Source organism: Pollachius pollachius (genome assembly GCF_949987615.1).
Source record: "Pollachius pollachius genome assembly, chromosome: 5".
NCBI lineage: Eukaryota > Metazoa > Chordata > Actinopteri > Gadiformes > Gadidae > Pollachius > Pollachius pollachius.
Genome location: NC_136938.1, coordinates 24,628,117 through 24,644,711, shown reverse-complemented (window position 1 = coordinate 24,644,711; position 16,595 = coordinate 24,628,117). Strand labels below are relative to the sequence as shown.

General features: G+C 50.4%; 1 protein-coding gene across 1 annotated transcript; it reads left to right on the top strand.

Moving 5' to 3' along the window:
- Positions 1-224: 224 nt before the first annotated feature.
- Positions 225-15,858, top strand: LOC307076130 (uncharacterized protein). The gene is made up of 11 exons (XM_079737014.1): positions 225-337; positions 3,303-3,701; positions 5,915-6,034; positions 8,223-8,279; positions 9,696-9,842; positions 10,574-10,747; positions 11,392-11,547; positions 12,778-13,111; positions 13,646-14,303; positions 14,508-14,621; positions 15,739-15,858. Exons 1-11 carry the CDS (start codon positions 292-294, stop codon positions 15,772-15,774), a joined length of 2,241 nt encoding a protein of 746 aa, XP_079593140.1. The 5' UTR covers positions 225-291; the 3' UTR covers positions 15,775-15,858.
- The last annotated feature ends 737 nt before the right edge of the window (positions 15,859-16,595 follow it).

Below are 16,595 nucleotides of genomic sequence, written 5' to 3'. Positions count from 1 at the left end.
CATTTCCCGGGGGAACTGTTAACTTTCGTACAAAGCGCATAGGAGGTACAAAAACGGAAATGGCGTTGCGGGAGACCGGGGTATCGCTGCAATCCATGACCCTCTCTTAGCCTACTCATTGTTCAACGAGGGGCCCCCACTGCTCATAGGCACCTCCCACTTGGTGGTGCCGTACCGTTATGTGCGAGACACTCAAAGTTAGAATAACGGTGTTTTACGGGGACCACAAGGAACCACACCGAACATGTGAGTCTGGCCAGCCTTCGTGGAGTTTTACTTTCGACGTCCAACATGAGCTTGCAGGTTCCCTGGTGGTTCCCGCTGCTGTGGCTGGCAGGTAAGAATAAATAAAGCGCAACACGGATTATGAATATGGAACAGGTCGCACCGTATGAACGCTGAGCTTGTTGTCAAAACGTATCAGGCTACTTGCGCGTCACTTATTCTCATTTTCAATTAACAGCCTACTATAACTTGGCCTTATTTTTTAGTTCAGGTTAAGATATCCGATCATTTTATCCTGAGTGTAACATTTGGTTATTGTCAGGCAGAAAAATAACGGAAAGTTTATTATGGTTATTGGTATTCTTAGTGATTGTGGTTCTTATGCAAGTTAACTTACGTCTGAATCATGCTTAGGGATCAAATCCCATGTAGAGGGAGGGGGTACTGTGTAAAACAGGTCAATGTAAGACTTAACAGTTTATAAAGATGTGTGGAAATCTAGACCAAGCGCTCTGCTGCCGAGATGGACTTAAGGGGGAAATGGCAAAAATAAATCTGGTTTTGTGTTTGATGAAAACTGTTTCACGTGAACAGGCTTCTCCCTCTCTGTTGTTCTATCTTTTCTTCTAATACACCCCTATATTGTCTAGTTCATCTCCTCTGGAGATATATAACCCCCACCAAGAAAACTAATAACTGCCGCGCTCTCCCGGTCTCAAGCAGCTACTCTGATCTGCCTTTTTTTGCTCCTGCTCCGTGTTCTCTTCTTCAGCTGGACTTCCTATGTATTAGCTATGGTCTATTTTATATATTTGTCCTCATTTGAATGAAAGTCACTTTTTAAGTTCATTTTTTTTAAGGTACTTTCAAGTCGTGAGCAGTTTGCTTCCATCCAAAGGTACAACCGAATAGATTTAGTTTCAAATCATGATGAGCAGATAGATGTGGGGGGGCATCTTGTTAAGGAATGACCGAGGACATTAGGATTCAAACCCAGAACCTTTCGGTTGGGAGGCCAACAGCTTAACCACTTGTCTATCCTGCTGTTTGACTCGACACTCCTTTCTCTCCAACGTGTCTCGGTCCTGAGAGCACTGACTTGTTTGTGTTCTGTGAAGCACATCCTTTGCAATTGAAAGAAAACATGTATCTTTCAGCTTGCCTGGTTTAAATTAGCCAGCTCCCACACATCCATTCTGATGCCCGCCCCCCACACACACACAAGCACTAACACACAGACACACACACACACACACACATGCACACACACACACACACACACACACACACACACACACACACACACACACACACACACACATACACACACACACACACACACACACACACACCCAAACACACACAGCTGGTCGAAGGAGTGTCAGGTCTCCCCGGTTCGACCCACACTGTTCTGGACCAGCGGAAACCTGGCTTCTGCTCCTCTTGGGACTAGGATCCCACCGCTGCTTCAAGTTCACAAATAAACCATTAGTTGCCGCCCCCCCCCCCCCCCCCCCCCTAAAGACCCACCCTCTTACTCAGAACACGACCAGCCCCCGCTGAGTCAGGACCCGATCTCTGACTCCAATAACAACCAACTAAAAACAACCCGAGGTGAAACTCCTGAATCAAACAAAAACGCCCGGACCACACCATCATCCTGAGACAACACCATCATCCTGAGACCAGCCCTGTGATTCACAGTTAAGAGAAATGCGTTCGGAAAAAAGACAGACTCAAAAAGCCATTGAGCAAGACTAGAATCCTGTTAAATCAAGTCATATCCAAGTCTGTTCTCGGCACACCTGTTTTTCTGACACATGGGTTAAAGGATCAAACCATATTGTCATACGGTTTGATATGACACAATAGAAGCTGTCCAATGATCCGACTACTCGTGGCCACAGAATGAGTAGATCGGTGCTCAAGGCAGTCGACTGACACCAGAGTGACGTACACAATAAAGATACTATGAAGTCTTCTGAAGAGAGTTGAACAATGGAGCGTGGCTGTGTCCCTACAGGAGGTCAGGCATGTCTCCAGAGGATAAAGAGTTATTTAGCAGCCACATCTTAGAGAGAGAGAGAGCAGAAAGTAAGAAGGGACAAACTAGCTTTGAATCCCTCGCAATGGGAATACAAGTGACTGCCTGTCTTTTCTTTACTAGTGCTGTGCAGTTTGAAATAGAAACGCTGACGATGGATTCATAGGCTAGTGTAGTGCTAGGGGGCTCCAGCTCCCAGCTCAAGGGTACTTGTCTCCGTCCTCAATGTCTGCTTCCTTGAAAAAGATTCCCTGACTCCACCTGCTCCTCGTTCTCTTTTAGTGTGTTGCTTTTGAAAAAAGGTAAACTTGAACATGTGGTAACGAGTGCTTCAGTCCCTCCCTGTCTGTCCCGACCTTGCATCATCAGTCGCTCTGCTCCCTAAAGCTCTCTCATTATAGACTGGTAGTTATTGCTAACACTCTGACCGGCGTTTCTTCTGCACTGACAAAAACACGTAGCATTTTGGAATCCACATATACTCAGATTAACCATCTCTCGGTTAAATGCTTTAGGTTGAAGCAAATGAACGACAGTAGGATGCAATATATCACGTCAAATCTCTTTTGCCTTCATTGGTTTAAACTCCAAAGAGATGTTAGGGTACCTAACATGTTGGCTCGGGGCAACAGCATGTTGGCTCGGTGTAACTAACACATTGGTCACAGAAAAATCACATCGGAAAAGGCTCAATAACGTTAAAAACACCTTTATCACATAAAGTCCCAAGGGGCTTCACATGTCCACAATGCACGGCTCACACTTACATCTCAGAATCTCAAACAGCCAAAGAACCCCTCAAACCCAGTCGGAAAGGAAAAAAAACATGATAACAATCAAATAAGAGGGATATCCTTTGAGCATCAAGGGCAACCAATGAGTGCAATCGTCGCCGGATGGAAAGGCATCAATTTCGGACCAAAAACATCCAAACATCACCGCCATCCCCTGTCCCCACCACCATGTGATACGTAACACAAGCTCCCGTGGCCTTCTGTCCACCCGCTCTTAACTCTCCCCCTCCCTCATCCAGGGGTGTGCTCTGGCGTCCAGGTGTTCGTGAGAGACGAGAAGCGCTTCGCCGTGCTCTTCCAGGCGGTGGTGCTGCCTTGCCACTACACCAGCGTCTCCACCCAGACCCCTGTGGTGCAATGGGTGTACAAGTCCTACTGCCGCGACCGCACGCGGGACACCTTCGGCTTCTCCGACAGCCGGCCCGGCGCCGGCAGGGCCCCGGGCGCCGGGGTGGGGGGAGCCGGAGAGACGGGGGCGGGAGGGAGGGGAGGCTATGACGGGGGAGTGTCGGCGGCGGTGGTGGATTATCTGGACTGCGCCGACAGCAGCCGGACGGTGCGCACCGTGGCGTCCATCGCGGGATCCTCTGTGACGCTGTCGGAGCACTACAAGAACCGCGACATCTCCATCATTAACAGTGAGTGAGCGCTTTGGTACCTGGTGGGTCGACCCGCTAGGGCGACCAACCCTGTGGGCCCAGGTTTGTTGAATTCATGTCATTGTTCTCGTTACATGGTTGAGTTGAGCTATTTTGTACAGGAGTTGGAAATATGTATTCCTGTCTTGGTACCTTGGTACCTCACTCCCCAAAAGATTGAGTTGCATATTTGTGCTGCTCGTAAGCCAAACTCTGGAACAAAAACCATTGAAGGGAATTGGTTCAGGATGGGTGGTTCCTGTAGACCAGCGGTCAGCCGAGCGTTCCGGTGATGGCATCATGTCAAGGGCCGCCAAAGGGCCGCTGATCCAGGACCTCACTTGTAAAGTGTGAGCTGGGCCTGGGCTGGTGGAAGCTCTACGAAGAGGAAAGTTGGAAACAGTGTCTGCTGTTTACCCAACACAGTAATAACCCTCCTCTAACCCGGCCAGCTATTATCTATAAGACCAGAGTTGGGGGTGAGTCTCGCTCTAATGCAGGCATGCTTCTAGAAGGATCCTCTCTAGGCTGGTTCTGTTAGATTCACCACAACTTCTGTCCATCAGCAAATATGTTTGGTAAGATCTACAAGGAAAAAATATGAAACAATCGTGATGATATGTGTTCTGTGCCTGTGAAACACTGAGGGGCCTGCATGGTGACTAGCTGCAGACTAATGCATCTCCAACTCCTGCTGAGGAATCAACCTTGTCTTCACTCCACCATGTATCTCTCTCTCTCTCTCTCTCTCTCTCTCTCTCTCTCTTTCATCCCACACTGTGCCCCTCTCTTGCTCTGATGTTCTTCAACAACATACTTTTCCTCTCTTGCCTACCTTCATCTTCCCACATTCCTGTGATCCTTCCATCTTTTTCCCCTTAATGTGAGTTGGCTTCAGCCTCTCTCTCTCTCTCTCTCTCTCTCTCTCTCTCTCTCTCTCTCTCTCTCTCTCTCTCTCTCTCTCGCCCTCTCTCTCTCTCGCTCTCTCTCTGTCTCTCCCCCCCTCTCTCGCTATATTTCTTCACCTGTCTGTTCTCAAGATGATATCTAGATCCAGGTGGCTGTTTTCTGAAGCCCAGATCTAAGTGTTTACTGATATGGGAATACTCTTTGATCGTTAACTCATGTCTCATTTGCTAAATTTGGCCGGATGCAAGAAGTCTGCATGGTCCAAGACCAACGCCCACAGGTCATTTCTTATGGTAGTACTACAGCCCAGTCCTAACACCCTCTTCCTCCCAAATCCCTGCCTCCTCTTATCTCCCAACAGGAAGAGGATGGGAATCATAGAACTCATTTCCTGTAAGCTGAGAAGGCAGATTTGCATGTTTATCTGCAACACAAATGTCTCAGTTAAGAGTTTACAAACACACTCTGTAGAATTGTATAATCATTTAGCGGACGCCTTTAGCAAAAGCGACTTGATTCGACCTGTAGTCACAAAAGTTAGTAAAGTTGCAAGCAACATTGGCCCATGCAAGAACTTTTCTGACATCTCCTCTTTCCCTACCTCTCTCCCCTCCCCTTCCTCTCTCCCCTCTCCCTACCTCTCTCCTCTCTCTCTCTCCTCTCCATACCTCTCTCCTCTCTCTCTCTCCCCTCCCCTTCCTCTCTCCCCTCTCCCTACCTCTCTCCTCTCTCTCTCTCTCCGTACCTCTCTCCTCTCTCTACCCTTCTCCCCTCTCTCACCCTCTCCCCTTCTCTCCCCTCCCCTTCCTCTCTCCCCTCTCCCTACCTCTCTCCTCTCTCTCTCCTCTCCGTACCTCTCTCATCTCTCTCTCCCTACCTCTCTCCTCTCTCTCTCTCCTCTCCGTACCTCTATCCCCTCTCCCTACCTCTCTCCTCTCTCTCTCTCTCCCCTCTCCCTACCTCTCTCCTCTCTCTCTCTCCCCTCCCTACCTCTCTGTTCTCTGTACCGCTCTCCTCTCTATCTCTCTCCTCTCCGTACCTCTCTCCCCTCTCCCTACCTCTCTCCTCTCTCTCTCCTCTCCGTACCTCTCTCCTCTCTCTCTCTCCTCTCCGTACCTCTCTCCTCTCTCTCTCCTCTCCGTACCTCTCTCCTCTCTCTACCCTTCTCCCCTCTCTCACCCTCTCCCCTTCTCTCCCCTCCCCTTCCTCTCTCCCCTCTCCCTACCTCTCTCTCCTCTCTCTCTCCTCTCCGTACCTCTCTCCCCTCTCTCACCCTCTCCCCTTCTCTCCCCCCCCCCTGGCAGCGGCCGACCTTCGGATCGGGGAGGTGCAGTGGGGAGACAGTGGGGTGTACATCTGCAAGGTGGTCATCTCAGACGACCTGGAGGGGCAGAGTGAGGCCAACGTGGAGCTGCTGGTCCTGGGTGAGTTCTCCTGGTTCATGCGATGAAACGTGGTTCCCGCCAGACCTCCATCATCTAGCAGCTCATTGCCAACAGTCGGAACTGGCCATTCTTATTTTGAAGGTTTCAGGTTGTTGGAGATTTTGAGACTTTGCATTTTTGTTACTGAAGTTTGAACAATTTGAAATGTAGACATTTTTGATTGTTTTGTCGTTGTGGCATCGGACACTCTCTCTGCCGCTCTCTCTCTCTGGCACTCTCTCCCCATGAGGGTACATACAGTATGTTGACGTCTGGGTTCACAGAGGTTTATGTAAGTGCCCTTCTCAAGGTAGGACATGTTTTGTTCCCGGCAGAACAGAGGGGTGATTTATTCAAACCAGCGGTGGACCCCGGGAATTCTCCTCCATGCTTACACTGTAGCCATAGCAGCCAGGACACGTTATGTACATAGATGGAAACTGTACATGCATGGATGAATCAATGGATAGCTGGATCGATTGATCAATCGATCGATCGATCGATCGATAGATAGATCGATAGATAGATAGATAGATAGATAGATGGGGGAGAAAGAGAGATGATAGATATACAAAATATAGATAAGAAAGATAGAGCTAAAAAGATAGGTGAATATATATATATATATATATTTATATATATATATATATATATATATATATATAGATGGATAAATGTATAGATCTGTGTCTGTTTTTATGTGTGTGTGAGAGAGACAGATTTCTGTGTGTGTTTGTGAGTGTGTGTTCGGGGGGGTTAATCCCTCTACTTAATGTTGTAATAGCATTTGTAGTTTTTTGTGCATCTACAATGACACTCTACGTGTCCGTGAGTTGTTACAAGCGTTACCGTAGCAACGGCCGAGAGTCCTTGGGACTCTTGGCTAAGTCTTCTGTGCTTTGTCTCAGACGCACACACGCACACACACACACACACACACACACACACACACACACACACACACACACACACACACACACACACACACACACATGTTTACCACACATACTCACACACAAGCATGTGTCATACACACACATAAAAATACGCACACACACACACACACAATACGATACATTTTTACATAATCTGCCTCCAGAGGTAAGCAAACTCCTAACTCTGTCCCCGAGGCAAATCTTGATTAAGTTAATTCGGTGTCCGGTGCGTAGGAGTGTCTTAACGTACAGTGCACAGCTTCTCCACGTGCGACTGGCTAACATAGTATGCACGCTACTGGGGTTTCCATGGCAGCGGTCAGCGCCCGGATGACGACCGGAGGGTCCTTTGTGCTGGGCTGACAGCCCCACATAGAGGGAGTCCGGCCAGGGTTTATGACCCGGGTGACACACACACAGAGGGGGGGAGAGAGAGAGAGACTGGGGTGGTGACAAAGTGAGGCAGAGAAGGAACGTTTGTTTTTTGTGTGTGTGTCTGTGTGTGTGTGTGTGTGTGTGTGTGTGTGTGTGTGTGTGTGTGTGTGTGTTTGTGTGTGTGTGTGTGTGTGTGTGTGTGTGTGTGTGTGTGTGTGTGTGTGTGTGTGCCTGCCTGCCTGCCTGCCTGCCTGCCTGCCTGCGTGCCTGCCTGTCTTTGTGTAAGTGTTAGACCACTGTGATCAGGTTCTCTACTGCTACCATTTTCTCCCTGCCTGTCACTGTCAATCTGAATGCCTGCCATTCTATAATGTCAAGAATAATCATCTGAACCTGCCGCTGACCGCGTTGTATGTAATAATGGGAGCTGTGAGTCGTGCCTAGAGTGCCTTGTGCTCCCTGATAATAAAGTACACAATCAACAGGACTCAGCAGCATCTCAGAACCTGGCTCAGTCTGTTCACACTGCCCGGTGGATTCAGAGTGTTCTCAGCGCCTTGCTACACACCACAACCGCACAAAATACTACGAAAACATGCTGCTGTTTGCTTGCTACCTATAAATCACTATCTCTCTCTCTGTGCCTGTCTCTCTCTCTCTCCTTCCCTGTGACTCTGTCAATCTCTCTTTCTTGGTGTCAATATAATGCATGCTTCACCAGTAACTTTCTATAAATCATTACACATGTCTCCGTCTTTAGCTTAATCACCTCTTTTATCCTCCTCTGCCATCTTCACTTTTGCCTTCCGTCTCTCTTTTTCTCTTTGGCCTCCCCCCTCTCTCTCTCTCTCTCTCTCTCTCGCTCTCTCTCTCTCCAGGTTTCTCAGGTGATCCTGAGGACCTGCTACCTGGCTTTGAAATGAAGATAATGCCAGGTAGGGTCGCATCACCTATCTCCTCACCCTCTCCACCTGTCTGCCTTCCAATCAAACTAACCTTCTCAGCCGAGAAAAACACTGTCTGTCCCTTCTTGAGCCATGGCAGTCACTAAACTACACCACAACAACACAACACACAGCCTGTCTCAGCTCCCTTCAACTCCACTCAGAAACTGAGCTTGAAGATGTTGCAGGCCATGGGTCGATCATGAGTAGATGTATATACTCACATACTGAGAGATGTAGATGTTGTGGACCATGTTGAGATGTTGAAGACCAGAAGGAGATGTTCTATAACACTGGTAGATGTTGTGAACAGATTAAGATATTGAAGATATAGTCCTCCGATAAACACTGTCTGCCTCAGCTGCTTATTTACCAATTGGAGATGCTTTCAAAGTTTAGACAGTAGGATTGTGTCTGCTAATGAGCTGAATAACAGCCCGGCAAATATGCTTGCTCTCTGGCTAGGAGGCTAGCTCTGTAGCTGGCTATCATTGTGTGTGTGCATGCTTAATGTTGTTGTTTAAAATCTGTAAGGATGCAGACGGAGGTCGGATGAGGTCATCGTACATTCTTTTCGTATTCGTCTTGTCGTCGGTCATGGTGCAGGGAGTGTTTGTGCTAAAAATAAAAACGTTGTGTGACCATGTATGATTCATGGAGCCAGGTGTATCTCTAGGCTTAGTGTCTTAGTCAGTGTTAGACTCTGTTATTGTTTGTGTGTATGTGGGTGAGTGTGTGTGTCTGTCATCTCAGTGTCTGTGTGTGTGTGAGAGTGTGTGCGTGTGTGTATGTGTGTTTTGGTGGGGGGGGGGGGGGTTGTATGTGTGTGTGTGTGAGAGGGAAAGAGGGAGGACACATCTGCTTGTTCCTTCCTTCCTTCCTTCCTTCTGTCTGTCTATTCATCTATCGGTCTGTCTGTCTATCTGAAAAACTGTGTGTGTGTGTGTGTTTTTGCATTTTAGCATGTGTGTGTGTGTGTGTGTTTACTTGTTAGTGTGTGTGTGTGTGTGTGTGTGTGTGTGTGTGTGTGTGTGTGTGTGTGTGTGTGTGTGTGTGTGTGTGTGTGTGTGTTGTGTGCGTGTTCGTATCGTCCAGAGTGGGTGTTTGTGGGGACAGTAGGCAGTGTGCTTGCATACATTCTGTGTCAGTGTGTTTGAAGTATGTGTATCCATACAAAGTTTGTGTTTGTGTATGTGTGTGTGTGTGTGTGTGTGTGTGTGTGTGTGTGTGTGTGTATGTGTTCTTGCAGAATGAGTGTTTGTGGGGACCGTAGGCAGGGTGCTTGTATCATATAAGATAAGATATAATCTGTGTCAGTTTGTTTGCGTATGTGTGTGTGTATTAAAGTATCTGAATCTATATAAAGTGTGTGTGTGTTTGTGTGTGTGTGTGTGTGTGTTCCTGCAGAATGGGTGTTTGTGGGGGCCGTAGCGCTGGGCAGTGTCCTGGTTCTGCTGCTGCTGGGGGTGTGTTGGTGCCAGTGCTGTCCCCACTCCTGCTGCTGCTACGTCAGCTGCTGGTGCTGCCCAGATACATGCTGCTGCCCCAGGCACCGTGAGTACTGCTACTGCTACTGCTGTTACTTCTAGAGTACCCCTACTGCTACCTCTGTTAGTACTAGAGTACCCCTGTTACTACTAGAGTACCTCTGTTACTACTAGAGTACCTCTGTTACTACTAAAGTACCCCTGGTACTACTAGAGTACCTCTGTTACTACTAGAGTACCTCTGTTACTACTACAGTACCTCTGTTACTACTAGAGTACCTCTGTTACTACTAGAGTACCTCTGTTACTACTAGAGTACCCCTGGTACTACTAGAGTACCCCTGGTACTACTAGAGTACCTCTGTTACTACTACAGTACCTCTGTTACTACTACAGTACCTCTGTTACTACTAGAGTACCTCTGTTACTACTACAGTACCTCTGTTACTACTAGAGTACCTCTGTTACTACTAGAGTACCTCTGTTACTACTGGAGTACCCCTGGTACTACTAGAGTACCTCTGTTACTACTACAGTACCTCTGTTACTACTAGAGTACCCCTGTTACTACTAGAGTACCTCTGTTACTACTACAGTACCTCTGTTACTACTAGAGTACCCCTGTTACTACTACAGTACCTCCGTTACTACTACAGTACCCGTGGTACTACTAGAGTACTTCTGATACTGATCATAGTTCTCCTCCAACTAATGACAATATGATACAATCATAGTTTACAACCGACTATCTGATTGGTGTTTGTGTGCTGTGTGTGTTTGTGTGTGTGTGTGTCTCAGTATACGAAGCCGGTAAGGGCATCAAGGTGGGCACCCACCCCCCCACTCCCACGGTGACGCCCTACCCCCCCTACTTCATCTCCGGTCTGCCCACCATGGTGCCCATCGCCCCCCCATCGCTGGTGGACAAAACATCCCCGGTCCCCCCCTCCGACAGCAGCCTGCTGGCTTCAGGTTGGCCCTCTACCACTCATTAAGGATCTTTAGTTAGAGTCAGAGGCATAGGTAGAAGAGTCAAGGTCAGGGGGATGACGTGGCTTCGGTAACTTTGGTATCAAAAGTAAATACACGGAACCTGTTTGTTTCGACCAATCATGTCGCTGGAAGCGGGGATCTGGAAGTACGTCATTGGCTGTCAACAGCGGGCACAAACTATAGCTATAATTGAATGAAATCCCCTTCCGAAAGCTCCTTCCTCTCGCGTGAATCAGTAAAATATCTCCGTAACGAAACAGGAAACAAGACGTAACTCCTCCCCATTCAGTCTTTCATTTCCAGCCCGGGCTCTGTGCTGCGCTGATAGCGTAGTCGGACTTCTGGATCTCAGAGAAGTTAACCTGAAGAGAATAAATGTGTGCGAACAAGGTTAATTGGAAGCTTATGAGGCAGAGCTGAGGTCACTCAGAAGACTGGGTGTCCTCTGAGGGACAGAGGGAGTGGGCGTGGTCATGACATCATCATCTTCACCACCAACCCTGTTCAGACTATTTCAGAAGTGTTGGCCTAGAGGCGACAGGAATCAGAAGCTGGGCTTGGATCCCCTCAGTGTGTGCGGCGGGAGCTCACTGACGGCGGTGTGTGTGTGTCTGTGTGTCTAGTGGCGTATCATGGAGTAGGGCCCCTCCCCTACCGAATCACATCCAGCCAGGCCTCAACCCACCCCTCCACCCAGGACCAGAACTCCTTCAGGGTGCTCCAGTATGTAGAGAAACAGCTGGCCCATTTCAATCCCACTCGCTCCCACGGCCACCAGTGTAAGAACCACTCGCCTCTCTGTTTCTGGAGGGCTGGCTCTCTGCCTCCTGAGGCTCCTTCTGCGCCTCCTCCTCGCCGCCTCCTCCTCCTCCTCCTCCTCCTCCTCCTCCTCCTCTAGCATGCTGTACAACCTGTACCGTAAATATTCAACCCACTGACGCGTGAGAGCATGTAGGGGACATTTTGTCAAGCTGTGTTACAGCGTGTCATGAAGTTCACACATTTTCACCCAGTGGTGAAATGGCTCACACCGATATCGATAATGTAGTTACGATTTTCTGGTCATATCAAGCCACTGTTTAATGTTTTGTTGAATACCAAATAACAAGGCACTCACAAGCATTGGAGGCACTTTTTTGTCTAGATCAACCTATAGCCTCTTAGCCATTGGTCAAAAACTAAATGTGTGGCGGTCACACTTTTCATGGCAAATGTCGAACATGACATTTGTTTATTGTAGCTGGACAGACCTGTCACCTGTGAAGTGTTACTGGGTTGATATGTTAGATACTACTGTAGCAAATCTGTTCAGTTAAACAGCAGCAAAACAATCAACTCAAACGACAGGAATAGCCCCTCCTCTGGTGAATAAGTGGTATTGGAACCACAGTTTCTGGTTGGTTCCCATGCCTTTTTATTTGAGCCAATCAGAAACAGCTAATTGGAATACCTCCTATTTCACAACGGATGGGCTGTATCGGAAAGAATCCCATTGGGTGTTTTCCACCTGTGGTTTGATGTTGTGTTTGTTTAGGCTGTAAAATATCTGCTTCTCCTCTACCTGAGCTTCTATTCTGGTCTTGGCATGTCTCTCTGCATTCCTTCTTCTTCTCATGAATAAACATCACGCTTGAAAATGCCTGATGAAGCTGCCTTTACTCCTGAGAGAGCAGATCCTACATGCCTTTCTCTGCCCTGCTGATCTAGTACCTCGAAGTCTTTCAACGGCGTTCATGGTCTGGTGTCTTCTTTTTAGTTCATGCATTCACAGTCTCATCCCTTCTCTCTAATTCATGCGTTCACAGCCTCCTGTCTTCACTCTATTTCATGCGTTCACAGCCTCCTGTCTTCACTCTATTTCATGCGTTCACAGCCTCTTGTCTTCACTCCAGTTCATGTCTTCACAGACTGACTTTCTCTCTGGTTGATGTGTTCCAAATTTCCTGTCTTCTCTGTAGTTCATGTGTTCATAATTTGACATGTCACCATTTGGGCGTGGCCTCGCGCAGCTTCCAGCCTATCAGAGCTGAGCTCCCTCCACGAGGGGGAGGCGGGGTTCCGGCAGACGTACCGGGACATCCAGAAGAACGCCCTCCCCGCCATCCCGGACCGCGACCCCGCGTTCCAGTCGGGGGACGACCATCATCACCAGCGCTGCCGCGGCAACCGCAGCCCAGAGCCGCAGCGGTACCAGAGGAGCCCGCCCGCCTCTCAGCGTTACCGTGACGACCGCGACGACCGCGACGACCGCGACCACCCCGACGACGGCGGGCCCCTCCCCCCCTCGTCGTCGCACACGGGGCGGTCCGTGCGCAAACCGCCCGGAGGGAGGGAGCCGGAGCGGTACGGTGACCTCACAGCAACACACACGCACTCACACACACACACACACACACACACACACACACAGGTACGTACGCACACTCACTCACTCACTCACTCACCCACACACACACACACACACACACACACACACACACACACACACACAGCCACACACACACAACCACACACACACACAGGTACGTACGCACACTCACTCACTCACTCACTCACCCACACACACACACACACACACACACACACACACACACATACACACACTCTCTCTCACTCTAACGCACAAACACACACACACACGCACACACACACACACAACTGGATCAACCAACAACCAATCAGAGCGAAGAAACGTGACCCATCAGTGCCGGCCATCTTGGTTGTTTAAGAAAAGCCCAGATCAACCAAAGTCAAACTCTTTGTGCACTTCATTCATTCGTCCAACCTCTCTCTCCTTTCTCCTCTCGCTCTCTCTCCCTCCCCTCCATCTCCCCCCCACGACCCCCGGGCACACACTCTCTCCCCCCCCCGTCTCAGGTGGAACCCGCGGTCGGAGCTCCTCCAGCGGAAGGCGTTCCGCTCCGTCGGTCCGACCGGCTCGCTGGACGAGCTGGAGCGGGACTCCTACCGGAGGCGGGGGGCGGGGGGTCGGCCCGGAGACGGGCGCCGCGGCGACGAGGACGAGGGGGACACCGGCGACCGGACGGAGCTCCGGGAGTTCCGCCGCCAGCTCTCCTCCCCCTGCCGCCGGGACGGCCCGCCGCGGCGTTACCACGACGGCCGCGGCCGCGAGCAGGAGGAGGAGGAGGAGGAGGGGGAGGAGGAGGACGGCGACGGGCGGCCCGGGCCCGGGCCCAGGCGGGAGAGGATGAGGTCGGAGGGGGGCGAGCCGGTCAGCCCCCTGGTCTCCCCCACCCGGAGGCGCGGCAACAGCTGGGACAGCGAGCGCCACCACGTGCCCCCGCCGCCGGCCCCCCGTCTCAGCCCTCCCTCCTCCTCCTCCACCCGGGACAGGGACTACGACGGCACCTTCCTGGGCAGCCTGCTGGAGCGCAAAGCCAGGCTGAGGGAGGCGGGCTCGGGGCGGGGCGACCAGGACTCTGACTCGCCCTCCAAGCTCAGCTCCAAGCTGAGCAGCGGCGAGTCCGGACGCTTCCGCAGCCGCTCGCCCGACGGGCGGCGGGAGATGGACCCAGTGCCCCCCTACTCGGAGAGAGAGAGGGGAGGGGGCGAGAGAGGCGGGGGAGAGAGGGGAGGGGGCGAGAGAGGAGGGGGAGAGAGGGGAGGGGGCGAGAGAGGCGGGGGAGAGAGGGGAGGGGGCGAGAGAGGAGGGGGAGAGAGGGGAGGGGGCGAGAGAGGCGGGGGAGAGAGGGGAGGGGGTGAGAGAGGGTGGGGGGAGAGAGGAGGTGGAGAGAGGTCCTCGCCGCGACCGGCATCCAGCCAGACTTCTAAATCCTCCGCGCTCGCGTCGTCCAATCGCAGAGAGGATCCCCGGGACAAGCCCCGCAAGACGGTGAGTGTCCAGCTGGACGTTGAGCTGATGCATTGTGGGTAAGGGAACCGTAGCGTAAAGGCGACGATTGTATTGCTTGCATGGCCAGTTTGTTGACGTCTAGTTTCGCTTCCCATAAACCTGTGGTGTCCATCCCTGGTGGTTCAAGTGCTTTTTATTGTACTCTCGACAGGTCAGGTTCACATGCTACCAGAGTGAGCGCTAGGTAGAACCTCTTGCTATGTTAATATCTAACCATATTAACAAGACATACCCTGTCTGGTTACCCTGCCATCCCCTGCTCCCCCCTAAACCTGGGTCATAGAAGGCTCAACAGTAAGAGTCAAGATGTTCTCAACTCAAGGAACGTCATCAACGTTCCTTTTAAGCTCAACTCAAGCTCATTTATAGCCGGCAAACTAAACCATGTTAGGGGCCTGTGTCCACATAGCGTCTTTTTCATAGCGCCGGCGCTTTTCTTCAAATGTTTCCAATGAGGAGTGTATGCGGCCGCATGTGGAAGCCTGGACAGAAAGCACAGCGCCCAGCGTCTTTATGTCAACTGTGATCTAACATTCGTTTCGGGAAAAGAGTAGCTTGCTAGATATAAATCATAGCTCTACAGTTAGTCGCTTTCACAAATCAAAAGTGTCTGCCAGTTTTGTGTCTGCATAAGCTGCTTATTCAATTATTATGGATGTATAACAAGAAGCTATCGCCACCATGTTGAGCTAGTAGCTGATGAGCTTACTAGCTTTTGGCTAGTTGTCATGAAACTAGTAAGCAAACGCTTCATGCCAGTGCTTCCCAGTGCTTCCCAGTGCTTCCCAGTGCTTCCCAGCGCCATACCAGCGCATTTCTGCCAGGAAAAACAAGCTATGTGGGCACCGGCCCTTACATGACCTTTAGCAGCTGCTCCTACCAAAAGTGTTTTGGAACAATCAAATACGACGTAACACTGCATGATACTCAACAGAGAGCATGGATATGACCCAGGTTGATCGGGTAACCCAAGCTAAGGTTTGAATCCGCTACGTCTCGCTGTCTCACTCCGACTAAACACCATTCTGTTCCCTGTGTTGTTCTACTGGTGTGGCTCCGGTGTCCTCATCTCAACGTGTTCCTGTCCCCTCCCCAGAACACACTGCTGAGCCGGGACTCCCTCATCGTGTGAGGGGGGCCGAGGAGGACCTCTGGAGGGGACTGAGGGGGAGGGGGAACACAGGCCTGGTCCTCAGTCAGGGCCAGAGAGGGGCCGACGTCAGACTCCGACCCCGAGAGGAGAACGCGACACTGGAGGACGATTTGAACCGACGGGCTGACAGCTGGAGGAAAACGAGGATACTGCACACCGATACATATGCGCACACACAAGAACACACATACATACACACGCACACACATACACAAACACATGGGCCAACACAAACACATACACCACACAAAGATACGCACAAAAATATACTGTTCACTCGTACATAAACACACAAACACACATTCACACACACACACACACACACACACACAAACACACACACATACAGTAAAGTCATACACATACATATTACAGACACAAACACACGCACACCCACCAGCACACACTTTACACTAAAAACACACACAGACGCTTAAAACACAAAAAACACTAATTGCTATAAACACAGCTTGTTTCACACACGCACTACTAGAAACCGACAAGCGTAGACGGAGACACGTCCTCTGAAAGACACACTTGTCTACCAGCCACACAGAAGCAGTGGCGTCCCTGGAAGATGATGTCAGCGCTGCTCAGGAGCAGTAGTAGCAGTAGTAGTGATGTCGTCTCAAGCTGCTCCGAACGGCTCTGTGATGTCATGGCAACAGTGGACCCATGCCGGGTCCCCCTTCGAGACTCTGTTCAGTCGCTCCTCCCGGCCCCTCTAGAAACCAGCCTGTACTGGGTGGGTTGTACTGGGAGCACACTGGGAGCGCCTCCCAGTACAATGCAGCCATTCA